Consider the following 19,266-nt stretch of genomic DNA (forward strand, 5'->3'; position numbering starts at 1 on the left):
TTGTCAAAGAAACTCTTCTATTTTCTGGCAAAGCACAGGTATCAGCACCCTGCCACTGAGGAGGAACCAAGGTGTGCAGGACCTAGTTCCGCTTCTTGGAAGTGATGGGGGAAAAGGCTTTTGAGGAAATCAGAATTTGAGTTTGAGAAAGTTATTTGCAGTGATAATCAAATGTCCTAGAAGTGCCAAGGAAATGCCTAGATGGATAAAAGGATTAGTGGAGGTCATGAAATCCTAGATGGGAACAGGGATGAAAGACAAAGCTTAGGAATGCCGCGATTGAGTGAACACTCCCAAGGTCTGAGGCGGGCCGTCAGGCATCTCAGGTCACTGTTGACTTCAGCATTCATTTGCTGGCTCGCCTGGACAAAACTGGTTCTCTGAACACCTCATCTCATTGCTGAAAGATTTTCTGATGCCTTGGGCTTCTAGTGACTGCTACCAGGCAGGAGTTGTCCCTGCAGAAAGGACCCTGTTGGCCTTTGGTGTTGACCTTTCTGCTCAAGCCTGTGTCCCTTCTCTGTCCCATCCTTTTCTGCTTGGCCTCGGCCTGCTTGGAGTGCTTCCCCTGTAGGCTCTTCCTGGGTCTGCAGCTCAACTCCCACTTCCTTCTGCCTTTGTATTGGCCTCATCCTTGAGCCTCCAACTTCTACACTTGCTTCGGGTCAGGATTTTGCTTCCACTAGCTAATTTCTAGAATCACTTAAAACTTTATAAGATAAAGTTGGTCAGCCGGGCTTGGTGGCTCAGCCTGTAATCCCATGCCTTTGGGAGGCTGAGGTGAGTGAATTGCCTGAGCCCATGGGTTCAAGACCCACCTGGGCAACTTGGCGAGACCTTACCTCCACAATAAATCAAAAAATTAGCCGGGCGTGGTAGCGCGCGCCTGTAATTCTGGCTACTCGGAAGGCTGAGGTAGAAGGATCGCCAGAGCCCAGTGGGTCGAGGCTGTGATGGCCAGAAGCAGCCACTGCACTCCAGTCTGGGCGACGGAGTGAGACTCCAACTCAAAAAAACAAAAGATAAAGTTAGTCATTTGTGTTTAAACAAATATTGTACTTAGCCATGGGTGTTGACCTATGAGTATTTTACAGTTTGATAACACAGTTCTTCCTGTCAGAGATGAAGAAATTGAGGCATGATCAGCTGCGACGTCAGCAGCAGAAGTGAGAGGAGAGCCACGTCCACATCTCACGCAAACAGAGCTCTCTCCTTCAGGACTTGGCACAGTGCAGTACGAAGAGCATGTCTCCCCCTTTGGTGTTTCCAAGTTGCTCAGGATCTTCACATGCTGGGGCTTGATTTTCTTCAGCTGTACCTCCTCTAAGAGGAACATCAGCCATAGTCTTAGCATGGTGTGACCATAGGTCAAGTCTTTGCTCCCTTTGCACTTGGAGTTGGATTTCCTTAAACCCCCATGGAATTCTCTGGGGACTCCCTTTTGTTGGGCTGCCTTTAGCCAATGAGAAAATGTGGGAAAGCACCTTGCAAACCATAAAGCACCACAGACAAGAGTACTCATTCCTGCTGTGGCATAGCCCACACGTTTCGTGTGGCTCCTTCATCCAGATGTTGCTCTCAACCTTATGAAGAATGGTGGTGCTTCCTCAGACTTCTCCACACAAGGTGCAGCAGCATCAGCCACATCAGAAGTGCCTGCTCTGAGCACTCCTTTCCTCCTTGACAGCTGCAAGGGGATGACTGCTGCCCTGCTCTGCAATCTGCGTATCCCATTCTCAGTTTTGGGAACACCAGTAGCTGGCAGGCCACTTTCTCTGGTTGTTTTTCTCCCCCGGTTCTTTGCTGCTAAGTTGGCCCCCACTTTCTCTAACAAAATCTGCTGCAGCAGGCATCTCCCACCTTGTGTACCTTTTGGGGAAATGTCAGCATTGCGCCACCAAAGATGTGGATCCCCATCAGTTGCTGCTGTCTGAGACAGCATCTGGGGCTGGGATGGAAAGATGACTCCACACCTGTCACCACCCAGAGGGCTGTAGCCATCCCAGGGACCCCTGGCTCAGTCAGCTGATTGTCACCAAAGAGAGTCTTTCAGCCCCCAAAGGCTTGGGCTGCTGCACCCCCACCCTCCCTTCTCGACTTCAAGAAGGTCTCTGAGCCACAGTTCATTGCAACTATCGTTTATTAAAAAATATATGTCTCCTTGGAAGGAACACTGGTAAACCAACTAGTGTCATGCTTACTTTGAATCTTTGCTTCTCTTCTCTGGGAGGGGGAGAGGGTTGAACATGGTTCAGACTTCACCACTTAGTTAACATCAGAGAATCAAGACCTTCTGTGCTCACCCCCTCCCTCACCAGAGTCACAATCAGTCATCGCTTTATCCCTCTTTGCCATCAACCCAGTGTACTGCTCAGGGAAAGCTGCTGCCCTTTCTTTACCCTCATTCTGGGCCCCGTACTTTACAGTTAGCCTCATTATGCTGGTAGGACAATTGTTAACAGATTTCCCAAACTTGACTGGTAGTGCTTAAAGCCTCTTCCATATGGTGTCCTTTGCACAGGCCCTAACCCAGCAGGCTGGGAGACAAGGGCCTCAGCTCTAGGGCCAAGCGTTTCTTCATTCTTCCCTGCGTCATCCCTCCAGCATGGAGGTGAGGGAGGCACATTGGCTTCAAAGGAGCACAGTGGGGTTGGGGAGGGCCTGAACCACACCTGCTGTCTGCACGGGTGGTGGGCTAGGACTCCCTTGACCACAATCACTGCCATCAGACTCTGGGAAAAAGTAACATGGTTTCACAGCTCACCAGTAAGTGAATCTTAGCTCTATAGCTCAAATGTACAGCATTAAAGTCTACTTTTTTCTTGAAGAAACAGTAAGCTACCAGCTGTTGAGGAGGGAGCTGGGGCAGGGCATATGAAGCAGCTGCAACAAAAAACCCAAATCAAACTCATGGCGTGGCTGGCCAAGCCGAGTGCTGTTCCACTGTCCCAAAACAGAACTGGAAGGCTGTGACTCCCTGTCCCTGTTGGTGGGCCCTGGGAAGGAACCTCAGCTGAGCCCAGCATGTCCTTGGCGGGTGAGTGAAGGGACAGCGTGGCAGCGCAGAGCCCCGGCTCCCCCTCTGAGCTCTCACCAGCTCTGCTCTCCCTTCTGCTGACAGGATGGCCAGGCCTGGGTCACCGACTGCCTCTCAAGGTCTGGCTCCTTCAGGACCTCATAAGCCTTCAGAACATTGGCAGACTGGATTCTATGCATTCACTTAAATAGTAAAAGTAAAATTTGCAATAATGAAAAGGCTGACACAGTAGCACAACATGGTTTTGGTTTAACAGCAGCTTAAAAATAAACAAAAGGAAACCTCTCATGCAGACACATCAGGTGGCATAAAACAATAGGCAATTTCACATGGAGCATCATAGCCATTCTCTCTTTGACCTCACACAGGACTGACCGCACCTCAGGGGCAGCAGCTGCTTTCAGGTCAAGTCTCCAACCCTCTTGCCCCCAGGCAAAAGCCGTTTCTCTCAGGCCTCAGGCTGACCCCTCCTAGAGAAAACTTTAGCTCTCAAGAGAATGACCAAATGTGAGTGCCCTTTAGTGCAGCACTAACTACCATTTTCAATCTCTTCCCAACCAGCTGGGATAGAAGATGCCATCTGACTGGAATGTGAAAATTAAAGCATTTCTCTAATCACATAGTACCATTGATGAAGTCTCCATAGATTTTTCTAGTCCAAATGTGTGTGAATATATATATATTATATGAGAGTGTATAATATATATATATAATAATTTCTATATATTTTATATAAATTACATATATATATCTATATATAAATAAGATACTTTCTGTTGCCATTACGTTGCACCGCCTCAGAGCTGTGAGACAGCAGTACAGATAGGTAGAAATGCCCAGGAGCACCTCATCATGTGGTGCATTTAGCTCACTTCACAAGCCGTGCAGCTGTCCAGAGGATGTCTTTCCATCAGTCCTCCTCTCTTCTCTTCGCTTCCGCTTGATGTTTATGAAAACAATGGCTCTGATGGATTTGCACCTGTGCTAGCGCTTGGGAAAGGTCCATGCAGGAATGGGCACAGTCACATGATGAGTGAGATGGCGTCATCTCAAAAAGTAAACTAAAACAAAACAAAAACTTTAAAAAAAAGAACAGGACTAGAAAACTCAATTTTTTTTTGACATATCTAAAAAAGGGGGCAAGAACAGTAGCATTTGTTCTCCCCATGGGGACAGGAATGAAGAGGGAGGAGGGAAGAGGGACTTGATTTCTTCTGTTCACAAGAGAATGGTTGGAGGGGATTCTTCAGAGTTTTTCAGGGGATGGGACCCAAATGTAGTGCCCAGACTGGTCCTCAATGATCTGTTTGATTTTGTTATAAATCTCTTCCAGTGAGTCACCCTGTACAATGGCTAAAGTGAAGAGGAAAATAGAATTATTACGGTGGTCCACAGCATATCCCCCCGAAACCTGGCAATTCTGTCTCTCCCAACAATCCTACAAGCCCCCGTCCCCTCCCCGCAACATGAAGGACATGCTCACAAGAGTGTGGGTTTGGGCTTGGCTACACTAGTCAGCTGTTGGTGTGACGAGGGCAGTAAGGGGAACTAGCTAGATGCCCCAAGCCCAAGGTTTGAAGTCAACTGAATGAGACAGTGAGACTAAGTAGCAATGACTGGAAAAATGTGTTTATTCAAAAGATGTTTATTGAACACCCATTATATGCCAGACCTTGCAGCTCATGTTGCTCTCGGGTGCCATAAGGCCAACAGCTTGTTAATTCTAAAGCAGCCTTACTAAAAGGCTTGGAAAATCCCAGTTATCTACAGAAAGAGCTGAAAGCCACAATTTCTGGCTAGAGGCAGTGCTCCTAGGGCCATCACATCTGCTGTAGGTCAGCCTAGCAAACAAGGACACAGATGCTGACAGTAAAGAGAGCTCTGAAGGCCCAAGGTGTGTGAGTATGTTTATGGATTCTTTAATTCAGGAGCACCACTGACCAGAAGGGACTCAGCACTGCCCTGCCCTGCATACACATATATGTTGCTGGACTTTAAAAGGTGAGGAACATATTACATAGAAATCATCTCAACCTTTTAGGAACCAACTTTCTAAAATAGGTGATTACATAAACACATAAACACACACACACACACACACACACACAACTTGAACACCACACCAAGGAGTCATCATCAACCACAAACGTTTATTCAGCACTTAAAACATGCAAAGCAAAGTACTGAGGGAGTAGAGCTGGGAGGGAGAGAAACAAAGAAATATAAGTAGTCTACACTCTAGTAGGGCCAAGAAGACAAAATGAACAAACCAACAATCCAAGGCAGCATTTGGTAAGTGGTTTATACTATAAACTGCTGTGGCTGGACAAAAGGCACTTGAGTGCTTTGGAAAGGTCTGTGCTCAAAAGCTCAAAAGCAACCGGAAACTGTGCAAAGTTTCTAGATTCTGTCTAAACCTCTTTGAGACACTTATAGAAACAGGGGTCTGGCTGATCCCATGGCACCCCCTGGCTGAGCAGCAGGGAGTCTTACCTGTAAAGTATTCTCCAAACTCCTGCTCCAGTTTCATGGCTTTGTCATAGATCTTATTTGCTTGTTCGTATGTCTGCCGTCGGTTCATTTCCCTGCCAAAGACACAGAAGAAAAGTAGTTTCAAATCAGAGTCTATGTGTTGATTAACCTAAAACATTGTTCCAAGAACCTTGAAAATCTGCTAAGCTGCCTGCACTTCCTTCCTCAAACCTTCCAGGTTCAAAAGCCCAACCAGGAACACACACACAAGCCCTCAAAATAGGAGCACTTGGTGACCAGAGCTGGGACACAGAGCCAAGCTTCTGCTGTGTCCCACCTCTGCCCAGCAAATCACTTCATTCTCCATTTCCCCATACTAGCTGGATGTGTCTTAGTCTCAGCAAACACTTACATAAGGGCTTCAATGGACTTAGGCTTGATGAAAATGGCAATGGGGTAAAGTTGTGCTTGCTGCAGTCTCTTGATAGCATTGCCGGAAACATCTAAGATACAGTGCTTGCCCTGAAAAAGCAGAATTATATCAGCCCAGCCAGTCCCTGCCCACCCTGAAAAAGCAGAATTGTATCAGCCCAGCCAGTCCCTGCCCACCATACCCGAAGCAGAAATCCAGTGGCGTTCTAAACATTCACCCAGGGGAACCCAGGGCCACCTAGAATAGCCTAGAAAATCCTACCCCTGAGGTAGCCAGGCCCCACTTTTTGCTCCTACTACCCAGAAAAGGCCACATCCATTTAGAGGCTCCTGTTCTCTGGTGGGTGACACTCCAGAGTGAGTTGCATGAAGGAAACAGACAGCTTCATCAAGGGGCTGGGGATATACAGAGCTGCCATGGCTCCGGTCAGCAGTCTTGCTTGGTAGCCCCTATGCTGGAAGGAGGAGGACCCAAGTAGAACTTCAGCAAGAGCATTTGTCTTCCCAAGGAGGCCATCTCCTTTTCACTTACCCTCTCTGCAACTGCCCGCACTGACTGGATGCTGGTCCCGTAGAGATTATCATTGAACTGGCCCGCCTCGATGAACTTATTGTCCTGAATATCCTTCTCCATTTGTTCTCGGGACACCACAAAGTGGTAGTCTTGCCCATCCACCTCATTATCACGCCGAGGCCGGGTAGTATCTGAAGGAAGAAAGGGAACACTTTGCGGCCCAAAGGCAACGGTCTGCCCCAAGCCAAAAAAAGCTGATTCTCTCACCTGGGTGGGTCACAGGGCCATTATAATTTATTTTCAGATAAATTATAATGGAAAAAGTAGTTGGGAAGGAGTTTGTCTTGCCTATTTCCCTTCCAACCTCCAGGTCCCACCACAGGAGGCTATTTGCTTTAGTCTAAACTGGGTCCAGAAAGGCAGGGTTCCTGAGCCAAGGCCTGGCAGAGGGTGCCGAACCTGGTACAGCAGTCAGTGAACCTAAGAAACTGTTCATCGAGTTATACCACAACCGCTTTGGCTGGGCCTCCTCATTGTCTAATCATTCCTGACCATCAGCACTCAAACTTCCCCCAAAGAAAGTGAGCGGTCAAACCTGATGTCTTAGTCCTCCCAACCCCATCAGCTTTGGGGGAATGTATTGCCACCTATTCTCCCAGGGTGTCAGATGTACCCTGTTCCCAAATAGCCCTAGAATCCAATTGCAGACCCTTTCCATAAAACATTAGAGCAACAATCCCCAGGGTACCACGTCTCATTCCTTTGGGTCTTTCCTGGGCTCTTACGTGGCACACAGGATCCAAATTTATGTGGGAACTCGGAAATCAGGTCATCATTGACTCGGTCCTTCATTGGGCCCAGGATGATCACAGGTCTTGCATAGTGAACTGGAGAGGGAGAGCATCAAGACAGTGAGCAGAGGCCCCCATCAGACAGCCCATGCTACTTCCAAGTCTGGCTAGAACACAGAGGCTCTGGAGCTGGAGACTCAGACAGAGTGAAGCATCCTCAGCTGCTGTCTGGCTTTTAACTACAAAGACATCAAAGAGCCTTTAATTTGAAAATATCTAAGTCCAAGGCAAGTCTGAAACCAGAAGCATCTCCCCTTCCAACAAAATCGGGAGAAATCTCTGCACTGACACCAGAAGCTAAAGAAGATTTTTGCAGAGGAGTCACTGAAGGAAGGGACCAGGACTTCTCTTTCGGCAGTGGCTATACCCACTGAAATACACCTTCCTTGTATATCTGCTTGCTCCTTTAGAAGGTATCCTAGTGGTGGGCAAAGGCATAGAAAGAGATGCACAGTGGATGGTCGCCCCTTTCCCTACGATACTGGGAAGGAGTAGAAGAGAAGGAGGAGTAGGAGAAGGCTCCTGTGCCATGAGTCGAGACTTCCTCTGCCCCCAGACATCTCCCTCGGATGCTACAGCCACCTACTGTGCTGAGCACCACAATCAGGAGACTAGAATGAAGGCAAGACTCTCAGAAGGGGGCTTACTTTCTTGTCGTGTCACTGGCTCATAGGACAAAATAGCATCCTCTTGTCCTTCTGCAACAAAAAAGGGAGACAGGTTAACACTGTATGATCTGCCTCCCTGTGTGCAACACTCACCACACCCTACCCCTGCCAGAAGACAGCCTTATCAAGTGGTACTTACTACCACCTGCCTTGTGGTCCTTTCTGCTTTCCGTTGGCAAGAAAGCACAGGAACCCCTTCACTGGCCCTGGGGTAGGAGTCAGCAGTTCTTTTATTCAGTAAAACATCCCTGAACAAAAGGCCACGGCCCAGAAGCTATGAAGCCTCCACCAAAAAACCACCCCAACTTTTGAAGAACTACTCTTTTTGTTTTACCATGTTATTTTTATTTTAAAGATGTGGGGATACAATTCAGGATTGAGTATACAAGTGGTCATCATACAGGTAAAGTTGAGTCTCCCTTTGTTCCCCACTTTGCCTGGTTTAAGATCAGTACCCCTACTGATGTTATGTGCCCCCGCCCCCCGCAACTATTCTTATCAGCAACAGTTGGCTGTGTTCAACAGTCCCCTTGCTCTGGCAAGAATGACAGGGATGCTTCAACAGGTCAAAACATACCTCAGGTAGAGGGGTCAGGGCACTCATACAGGTCCCCGAACTGCAGCCTCATTTTGCCCTTTTAAGGGTCTACCTATTCTCCCCACTCTGTTGGAAGAAGCATCCATTAAAGTGGCACATGGCTCAGCTAAGGCCGCAGTGCCCTTTAAGAGCAATGCTGAACTTGCCCTCTCCTCATGGTGGAGCTCCAAGTAGCCTAGAAATGATGAGTTTTTTTCTAAAACAATCATCAAGGCACTTGCTGCTGGGTGCCTGGAGGTCCCATACTAGCTGAAGGCAGTGATCTTTGCATCAAGCCACAGGATGTTTGCTAAAAGGCTTCTTCTGAGCCTAAAACTCCTGGGCAGATTTTATAAGTCCTCTAGCCCCCATAGCTCCTGAAAGGCCAGTGTTTCCAAAGTTCATGAGAGGTTTGAACTGTGGCTTCTCTAGTCTGGTCACAGGATCTCCCAAGGAAAACTGGGTAATTATCTGAGCATTTAACCAGCCCCAAAGGCAAGGAGGTCCTAGTCACCTGGAAACGCAGATTCAGGACAATGTCCCATAGGAGTCATTTTTCTTTTGGTTTCAGGGCAAATCTGTAAACCTGGCAGCACCTACAGACCACAGTGGCCATGGCAGGGATTTACTCTTTAGCAGTTCACCCTTCCCAGGTCCCAGGGATGCCCAGGGTCCTGGCCAGAACTACAGGGCTTATACTCTCCTTTAATCCATGGGGCAAACCCCATCCCATAAGGAGAATGAACTGGCCACAGCATTTCCAGGATCTCAAAGTGTACATGGCTAAAAGAAGCACCAGCCCCTGAGCCGAAATGACAGCCATGCAACACTGGAATGAGGATGGCTGGGACACATAGTGGAGCTACACGACATGGGGAATGACACACACTTACTGGAACTGCTTTCGCTGTCACTGGTGTTGGATGTCACTCCCTCTGCAAGCCAACAAGAAAGAGACTCCAATTCAGAACACACCACTGAGAGGTCACATGCAGCACAAAACTCAAATGCTCCAGAAGCAAGACACTGAGCTGCCAACTGAGTCAGGCTACAAGAGGCCTGTCACATCCAGGCTACAACTGGGAAGCATAGCTCCAATCCTGAACCCCTGGCCACCTCATACTTGTCCCCTGAGCCCTCTTGATCTGCCAAGTGCCTCCCTATGTACTACAAACCTTACTGCCTTTAGCAATATCCTCTTCATCGGAATCAAATAAATTGACTCGGATGGTTTCTAAAATCCTATCTCAAAATGCATCGCCCAAGGATAACAACAGGAAAGAAAAGGCAGTGACGGGGCAAAGAGAAGTCCAGGGACCAGCTGCTCATGAATTCTACCCCCACCCCAGACAGAGCCCCCAAAGTACAGTCATGTGGCCCTCTGGAACTGAAAAGCTAAGCGCCGGATGGGCTGCTTTTCAGAGCAGGCATCAGGGAATGCTACTGTGATCCTTCAGTGGGACCCCCAGACCTCTTGCCACCATTCAGAGATGGCTTCAGCAGTAAGGGGGAAAGTGCTTCCATCCATGAGACAGACTTGTCAAAACACAGAGACAACAAACCCAACAAGAACACCTTGAGGACAAGACAGTCCTCCTGCCTCAGACAGTTGGGATCTGCCCATCTCTGAGTGTGGGCAGAGGAAGCTCAGTGGAGGAGCACACACAAAGCCCCCCCCCCAAGGACGACAGGATAATGAAGATGAGACATGGACACACCAAACTATGGAGAGATGCTGCTCATTTCAGCCAAGACCACACTGTTCCAGACCATGATATGCTGTGGCCCCACCCGCCAGGAAGAACTGGCTGAGTTGCCACGCATGGCTAGCTCCTGAACAATCCCTGATGGCAGCTTCTTTGCCTTCAGCCTTTATTATTTATTGAAGGAGAGTATATGCTGACAGAACCTACCCAGCAGGGCTGCATGTCTGTGCACCTCTGCACGCAGCAGGATGACCACTAAGGCAGCATCCGCTAGGTCCTTTTCATTTTCCACTCTAGAATTCTTTTCCAGAATGGAAAATGAGGTCAATCAGAGTTTTCCTGAGATAAAGCACTAACTATATATGGTCCATACATGGTGCTGAGGCCCCCACCAGACCAGCTCAGCCCCTTAGAGACATTCTGTGAGAAGCTGGCCCATGCATGACTGCTTGCTGAGGCCCTAGATCTGCTGGGACATCCCAAATGCAGGTTGGGTAAAGGAGTTAAACAGTACCCTTGTTCCTAGTTAAAGGTAAGAGCTGTAATTCCTATAGCCAATTTTTTTTTTTCAAAAGATGGGGTCTTACCCTCTTGTCCAGGCACAATCATAGCTCACTGTAACCTTGAACTCCTGGATTCAAGCAATCCTCCTGCCTCAGCCTCCTGAGTAGCTGGGACTACAGGCACACATCACCACGCCCAACTACTTTTTTTTTTGTAGAGTTGGAATCTCACTATGTTGCCTAGACTAGTTTCAAACTCCTGGCCTCAAGTGATCTTCCTGTCTCAGTCTCCCAAAGTGCTAGGATTACAGGCATAAGCTACTGTTCCTGGTCCTATGTCCAATTCTTTCGTGTGGTGTCACTAGGAGAAGAATTCAACCAGCAGGTACCCCTTGCCTTGACAATAGGCTAGAAATTAGCTGAGTGGTCACCCTGGAGAAGCATTTCGAACCCACTTTACTTCTAAGGTACGATGCCAGGCTCACGCCCTCCCATTTCAAGTGGCAAAAGGGAAACACAGACATGAATGATAGAGATTTATTAGGGTACCAGGGATCCAGAGCAAATGTGTGACATTCGGAGCCACATGCACTTCCTTCTACTGTGGATTCAGAGTTCTCACAAATACTGCCCTCCCCTCACCCTTCCCCCGTCCCCATGTCCCCTACACCCCCACCCCCACGATCTCCAGTCATGCCACAAATACAGTTAATCGTGTGTAAGTTTGACTTACTCAGGTTCTTTGCTCCATAATAATCGTCACTTAACCCCGGGAAGTCCTGATTTCACAGACAGCAAGGTGGGGGGGAGGGGAGGGGGAGAGAATTGGGAATAAGAGAAAAAATAGAGAAGACAAGGGAGAGGAAGAATACAGAGGCAGGTGAGCACTAGTGACAGAAGTATGAAATACTATGAAGACCTATAACTACAGTGAGGTCAAGAACTTTGCTAGAGAAAGAATATCCCAGGTCAGATAAGATATCTGGACTTCAGGCTGCCCAGTTTGTTGCCAGAGGGCCTTGGAGTAAACTAGCTTCCTGAGACAGTCTATAGCTGTAGGCCCACAGGACAGGACAGACACTCCAAGGCTTGGAGCACCTGCTTTGGACAAATTTGCAGTTGTAGAGCCCAGGTCTCTGCTTTGCCCATGAAATCACCATTTCCCTCTGTGGGTGCATGAAAGAGCAAATGTCAATGTGTGTCACGTAGGCAGGCAGAATTACCATCGACCCAAAGAGCTTTTGCCCAATACTGACTCACTCTGTCCAAACCCTTAAGGGAAAGTTACATGTGGTCTGGGATGTAGCCCCCAAAACTGCCCTGGATTGTGCAGACCCTGGGGGATGAGCTCAGCTTCTGGAGAACACACACTAGGCAATTTCAACTCCATCGTCCAATGGGCACCTCCTCCCAGACCGCCACAAAGTGGTGAACACCTCCCCAGGCTGGGCTCAGCATGGAGGTTTCTGGGACTCATCTGATGAACTGTGGTGACACAACCACGGGCCTTTGTCTCAGACCATCTCCTACTGCTCACAAGTAGAACCAACTTTACCTATTGCTTCTTATTGAGCTATCCCAGGATGATGAGCCCTGGACTTCATCTGAACGACGGCACCCTCCTATTTGCTAGGTACCACCCCATATAGCAATGACCTACAAATACCATGACCTGAAAAAAAAGTGACATTTCCTTTCAGAACTAGTCAGTTTCTTGCTAGTTCCAATAGCTTAGGACCCCAAGATCCCACCATGTAAGACAGAGGAGTCACTGGTAAATGAGAGATGTTTACAATTCATGATGAGACAAAGGAGAAAATATTTTTCAAGGCAGACCTGGTGTTTAAGGTTAGGGTCAGAGCAGCTAATTTCTGAGGCATATGGTAGAATAAGAAGATTTGTCAGGATTAAATTGGTTCTTAAAGTTAATTTAGCTCAGTGTTATAGCTTTTTCTACCAAACCAGTTTTGTGTTTCTCAATAAATCTTTATTTGGACAATGTTGAACAACATTCCTTCCATGTCAACTTATTACAGTGGGAGGGACTCTCTTGTGAAAACTGCTTCTGTAGGTACTCTAGGATATCCTGTGTGCTTATGCACATGAGTGAGGTTCTGGAAGTAACCCCAACTCCAGGGATCCTGGGAAGAAAAGGCTCTTCTCTTGACATACATGAGTGAAGTTAAGGGAAAGAAAACATACGAGGAAGAAGCCAGGAGAGCAACACTGAGTTCCTAGATCTTGTTCTCTTGAAAAACCATTTTTCTAACCCTGACACTCTGACTTTAAAACCACTCCACATGACCACAGCAGAGCTCCACCTAGCACTTCCAATGCCAGTGGCAGGTACTTCCTGGAGGCTGGCCTTGGGACCAGTTCCCACCTCAGTGCCTCCAACATTCATTCCAAGTGAGGAGCTGTACAAATAAGACCCAACATCTCCCCATGCAGACCAGTTTCTGCCCCAACTCTGCAAATTAGCAGGTGCACGTGCATACAGGCGTGCACAGGGCCACACACACCCTTGCCCAGACTTCTCCTGAAGGAAGGTGCAACTGAGGACAAGAGGATAGGGCTGCAGACGGTCTGCTCTCTGGACTCTGCTGCTACTTACGTTCCTGTATGCTGCTTTCCTGGGTCATGTTTTCTTTGCTCTTGTAAAATGGAAACTTTCGAGAGAGGCGGAAACTCTTTTTACGTTTCGTTTTGATCGACTGTGAAAGAACATGAAGATGGAGGGGAAGGACAGGAAAAAAAAAAAACAGAACAATGGATTTTAAAGCATGCAAGAAAAACTAAAATGGAGACAATGGTGAGCTAAATAAAAGACCATCTCTCACAAATGAGTCTATGAGATTAAATGAAAGTCGATGTAAGAAGAAAATTATGTTTACAGGAAAATGTTGTAGGGATGTTAAAAGTTCCAACCTAACCCAGACTCATAACACTCACTGGCACTTCCTAAAGAACAAAGGTCACTGTAGCCTCCTGGACACATGCCCTAAGGTGCCATTAATATACACAGAGTCATCTACTCCATGTCTCTCTTCCCTCTACTGCTCCAGAAGTTCTTTGGCCTGTGAAGCTCATAGAAGAAAAGGAGTAAATGGAGAACCCTCCTGCCTTGGGTGGTCTGAAGAGGGGAGGGAAATCTGGGGCTGGACTTCCTGGCTGGATGAGGAGGCCAGGTTCTGTTCAAGGTCCCCACAGCTCCGACAGGGTCTGTAGCCAGCGAGACACCCATGAGTGGTTTCATTTTCCCCAAGCAAGTAAGACTTCCACAGTCCAAGTCGAACACATTTTCAAGAGCCAGTACCCAGGGGGCAAAAGCACACACTAGCCGTGGACTTTAAGTGCTCTCTCTGCTTTCTGAAAAAGTCAATGTTCTGACAGGACAGAGCCAGCCCTCTGAAAAAGAGATTTTCTTTTGTGCTCCCCAGTTCTCTTACACATAGATCAAACTCCAAGCCTCTTACCCCTCTTCACATACTGGCTGACCTCCTCGGGGGTCCCCACTTACCCTGTTAGACTCAATCATCCCTGTCCTGGCATGGAACTTCACGGTTTTCAATCGAGCTCTTTCTTTCTTTTCCACCCTGTTTTGGAGTCAGAAAGAAGTGCTGTTACTGCCAGTATATGGTCTTAGCAGTGAGTTGCAGCAGGCATAGCAGCCACTTTTTGGCTCACTGAGGGAAAACCATGTCGATTACCAACTCTCTACCAAAAAGGAATCATAAAGCACATATGTGACTCTCAAGCAACTTCTCACAGGAAAACAAGAAAGAAATACCAGCAAGAGGGCAGAAAGACCTTGCTCATAGTCATGACAACTCACCTCTTCTTACTGGGGATCACACCAATCTGCTCACTTTCTCCATGTGGGGTCACCAGCCTTGCCTGCCACCACTCATCATCAGAGGCATTAATGACATGCAGAATATCACCATAAGAGAAGCTGAGCCCCTGGCTTGGCAGGCAGCTGTCCCGAGTCCGATCATAATCAAACAGGGCCCTGAAAGGCACAGTGGAAAATGAAGTAATCATCCAACCCTAAATGCCAGGAGACTGGCATCCTGAAAGACCAGCAGAGGCAGGCCAAACAGCGCAGACGCAGCAGCCTCACAGCAAACCAGAAGGAATCTCCAGTAGACTGCATCCTTCTTCTAGTCCCAAAGTAGTAAATACGTACCACCCTTTCAAAGAAACATCCCATTCTCCCAAGAAGGGGCATAAGGGAAAATTGTTACAAATCCCACCTCCTCCCACTTCTGGATACAAGGTAGAAGTCCAAAACAGAACTCACTCAATAGCCCTCTCCCTCACACACATCCTAGGGAACTAGCTCTACCAGAGAGCTTTCTCAGTTTACAAAGATATCCTCAAAAAGCAGTTGAAGAGAGGACAAAAAAGTGTTAACTACAATCCTAAAACAATGAATGGCAAATACTGCAAATCACAAAAGAAGGGGCCTTGTGTCCTAGGGCAGCCAAGGCAAAAAAGCTAAGACTGATGTTGTCCCTCACAAGGAACCCTAGAAGTCTCCTAGATCAGTCTCTTTCTCTTACATATGGGGGAACAGAGGCCCAGGGAGGAAGAACACTCCGACTAGGTCATACACCTAACTAACCTAGAAAGGAACCTAGGTCCTCTGACAAGACATGCTATAAACCACGAAGAGTGAAGAGATAGAAAGGAAGGGAGGGAGGGAACTATACCATCCAGGTTTGTGGGAAAGGACACCAGCTTAGTTGCTGCTGGAAGTCTTGGAAATGATGTTGGAAATGCAAGTCTGAGGCAAATTTTGGAAGGCCTTAAATAGATCTGATCTAGTAGCCCCTGAAAATGTGAGAATGACACATCAAAAGAGTCACAGGAACACTAACCTGACTTCATATGCAATGAGAAAATTGGTGGATGTGGAGGACTTGGAGGCAAATTTAAACCAAAGCTCCAAGCTCAATCCTTCAGGGCCCATTGCTGACTAGCTCTGGTGAGTCTAGGCTGGTACTTTACACCAGAGCTTCCTGCTCAGGGAACAAACCCACCTAGATAAGAGTTTCTACCATTCTCACCCCAGTGAACCCCTCCTCATATGGAGTCACCACAAATGGGTGATTTCGGCGAGAAGTTTGTATTTTCTACCTACAATCTAGGCTCTGTCTTCTTCATATTCTCTTTTAACAAAAGTGTTTTTTATACTTTTGCACACACAACCCAGCAGATTGCCCAGAACCCAGTTCTAAGACTTCAACTTCCACCTGCAAAGCTGTGGTCTGTGGCCCAACTGGAAGCTGCAAGCAAAAGGTTTCCCCACGTGCAAGCCCAAGTGAAAGACAGGATGTCATAAAACCATGGAGAGTAAAATACCCATCTACTATTTAAAGTTCTTGAAACAGAATCTTTAAAAATCAGTGTCAGATGATTTGAAAATGAAAATACCCAAATTCCAACAAAAAGCCCTTTATTTCCCTCAATTTACACACTCAAGAGAGTAAGTGGCAGATGCCAGTTGATAAGGAGGTGCTGTCCGCAAGGCACTCTGTGTGACAGAATCAAATCTGAATGCATTTGTACTGCCTGAGCCCTGTGTTTCCTAAAGCAAGGAAGGTGTTCTGTCAGCCGCTCCTGCTAAGATGAGTACCATAAAGTGACCTTATTCTCAGTGACAGTAAGAAACACTGAATGTCATTGTAGGCTTCAAAGATTGGGACAAATATAGTAAGGAAAATAACAGAACTTGAATTAAGCACAAATTAGTTTGGGGAGGTAAGGAACGAAGATGTTAAAATCAATTAGTAGTGAATAGGATGAGTTTGTAGATTAGAAGGTAGAGTTTACTGGTTATCAATTTAAAACACAAGACACATTTTAGCACCTCATAGAACCATGCCTGACCTTTGGCAACAGCAGTAACCAGCTGTAGTACATATGGCAAAGTTGATGTAAACATGTTTTCTGGATGCCAGGAATCTAATTATTTATAATTTTTTAAACATCAGAGGTTCAAATAAAACTAATATAAAAATTTACTTCCAAGATGAATTTCAGGTATCTTACTACATTAAAACACACATAGCACAAGCTAAGTAAAAACAAAAGAAATAGAGCAAAGTCAACAAGACTGCCAGTAGTTAATTACCTCTGAACACTGGGAATTCTGTTTGGTTTGTCTTTTGGCCACAGCATGTGTTCCTTTTGCCATTTTCAAAAAATATTAAGTCAATTAAAATAGAAAGTAGGGAAACAGATATACCAAGCACTGACTTGAGTCATTTGCTTCAGATGATACATTTGACTCTAAGCTCCCTGGCAAACAAGGCAAAAAAGGAAGTTTACAATTCCAATTTCCTAATAAAAAGTGGCACCCAAATCTATCTGGATTTTGTTTCATGAATTTGTGAATGATGAATGAACAAGGAATACTGAACAACAGGATAGACAATACTTTTTTAGCTATGATTTTTGTTAAAAGCATAGAAACATGAGCTTGAAATTCTAAACTATAATATTATTGCTCAGTTGGGAATGTAAAAAAAATGAATTAACAAGAGTTTCCTTTTCTATCAATCAGAACTGCAAATAGAAAAAGAACTCTGCAGAACAGTGGTGCTTTAGAGGTCAATTTGTCCAACTTCCTATCTAATAAAGAAAATCCCTTAGATATTCCCTAAGTTTCTTTTCAGCTCTAGCATTTAATGAGTCTGGGTCTTTCCTAGGTCCTTTCTACCAGGCTAAACATTCTCAATTCCTTCAACAATCCTTCCCTTTGTCATAATTTTTATTTGTTTTTCAAACCCATGATGTGGATTTTCTCTAAATCCACTTTGCCTCTTTTTCCTGCTGAAACTCTAAGAGCTAGAACACGTCTTCACAAATTATGAAAGCCAGTCCCCAGATGCACGCAGGGCCTCATCTAGAGTTACATGGCAGGTGACTCTCAGACTAGGGTTCTTAAATCTCAGAAAATGTTATGAGGTATCTAAGTCATAGTCACATGTATTTTTATTTATTTGTTTTATTTTGTATGTGGCTTTTTTCTTTTGAGTTGGAGACGCACTCTATTGCCCAGGCTGGAGTGCAGTGGCACACTCACGGCCACCGCAGACTCAACCTGCTGAGTTCAGGTGATCCTTCCACTTCAGCTTTCCAAGGAGCTGAAACTACAGGCACACGCCACCACGCCTGGCTAATTTTTTGATTTATTGTAAAGATGAGGTCTCGCCAAGCTGCCCAGGGTGGTATCAAACCTGTGGGCTCAGGCAATCCTCTCACCTCTGCCTCTCAAAGTGCTGGGATTATAGGCATGAGCCACAGCGCCGGGCCCTATGTGTATTTTTTAAAAAGTTAATTCTCCACTTGCATGTCTAGAAAATACCATTCTTTCACTATTTAAATACTTAGTGATTATTCTTTATGCTGGCACTATGTTAGGTATATGGGCGATACAAAAGAAAATAAATTCCTGGCTTACTATCTGACAGGATGGTATACTGAATATGTCATAGCAAGATGCCCAATAGGAGGACAAACCAAGGCCTAAAAGCATTCACTGGGAGTACAAATCACATCTAGTTTGGGGAGGCTAGAGAAGGTATTGCTTTTGAATTGGGCCTCAATTAAGGTTCAGGATCTCAAAAGGTATAGACAGGGAGGGGTCCTTTCAGCTAGAGGGAACAATATAAGTAAAGACCTGGAGGCAAAAAGTACTGGATATGTTCAGAGATCAGCAGTGCATCCACATCTGGGTGGGCTGCAAAGGGTGGCAAGTTGGGGCCTGATAGTAGACAGCCTGGATTGTCCAGCTAAGGAGTCTGACATTCATTAATTAGGCTTTGTGTGACCAACTTCATTGCCTCTGCTTTTTTATCCAATTACTAGGCTACACTTTCATGTGGAAATTAACCCAGTAACAAGTAAAGGCCAGAATATTAAAATCGAACAACCTCTCACATGACATATATTTCGTGTGCTCAAAAAAGGTATTTTGTAAATTAGACATAAATTTTGTAAAAATATCAACTACCTTTCTAAGACCTTTAAGAAGCAAGCATGTTAAATTGTGGCCATCTAGCAGTGACAGTCACTCTTAGGAACAGCCTGGAATCCTAATGAGCTGACAGGGTTTTTTACCTTCTTACAAATGCCTCATGTTAGGTCTGGTAAGAGAAGGAAGGAATACCTTTCTGCACAACACTGATATAGCCTCCCCCTCCCCTTTTTATCCCTAGGGCAAGCATTAGAGAAAGTCAAGGCAGACACAGCCCCTTTTAAATTAGGCTGAACCACAGTCCCCCAAACTGAAATCCTACACCTGCAAGCCCACATGACACAGCAACCAACCATTTCAACCTCTGATTCAAAAAGAGTGGGCAAGAAAAAAGAAAACAAAACCTATTTGTCTCCAGACACCTAAAGAAAGGCTGTAATTAACCATATGCCACCCTGGTCTTATCGTGTTGTGTGTGTGTGTGTGTGTGTGTGTGTGTGTGTGTGTGTGTGTGTGTGT

General features: G+C 46.2%; 1 protein-coding gene across 5 annotated transcripts in view; it reads right to left on the reverse strand.

The window, feature by feature from the left end:
* Positions 1-2,122: 2,122 nt before the first annotated feature.
* Positions 2,123-19,266, reverse strand: part of DLG3 (discs large MAGUK scaffold protein 3) — a 55,486-nt gene continuing 38,342 nt past the window's right edge. For 3 of the 5 annotated variants that reach the window (XM_021712867.1, XM_021712869.1, XM_021712870.1), the window contains 10 exons: positions 14,596-14,772; positions 14,281-14,356; positions 13,375-13,474; positions 9,445-9,486; positions 7,954-8,004; positions 7,241-7,342; positions 6,474-6,646; positions 5,922-6,031; positions 5,531-5,622; positions 2,123-4,390 (listed from right to left, as the gene is read on the reverse strand). In XM_021712867.1, the coding sequence (XP_021568542.1) occupies positions 4,284-4,390; positions 5,531-5,622; positions 5,922-6,031; positions 6,474-6,646; positions 7,241-7,342; positions 7,954-8,004; positions 9,445-9,486; positions 13,375-13,474; positions 14,281-14,356; positions 14,596-14,772 (1,030 nt within the window). In that variant the 3' untranslated portion in view covers positions 2,123-4,283. Of the gene's footprint in view, positions 4,391-5,530; positions 5,623-5,921; positions 6,032-6,473; positions 6,647-7,240; positions 7,343-7,953; positions 8,005-9,444; positions 9,487-11,493; positions 11,540-13,374; positions 13,475-14,280; positions 14,357-14,595; positions 14,773-19,266 lie in introns of all 5 variants that reach the window. The other 2 variants (XM_021712868.1, XM_008059021.1) reach the window with 2 other exon arrangements.

This window comes from Carlito syrichta, unplaced genomic scaffold, assembly GCF_000164805.1.
Source record: "Carlito syrichta isolate Samal-C Ts95f unplaced genomic scaffold, Tarsius_syrichta-2.0.1 Scaffold303676, whole genome shotgun sequence".
Lineage (NCBI taxonomy): Eukaryota > Metazoa > Chordata > Mammalia > Primates > Tarsiidae > Carlito > Carlito syrichta.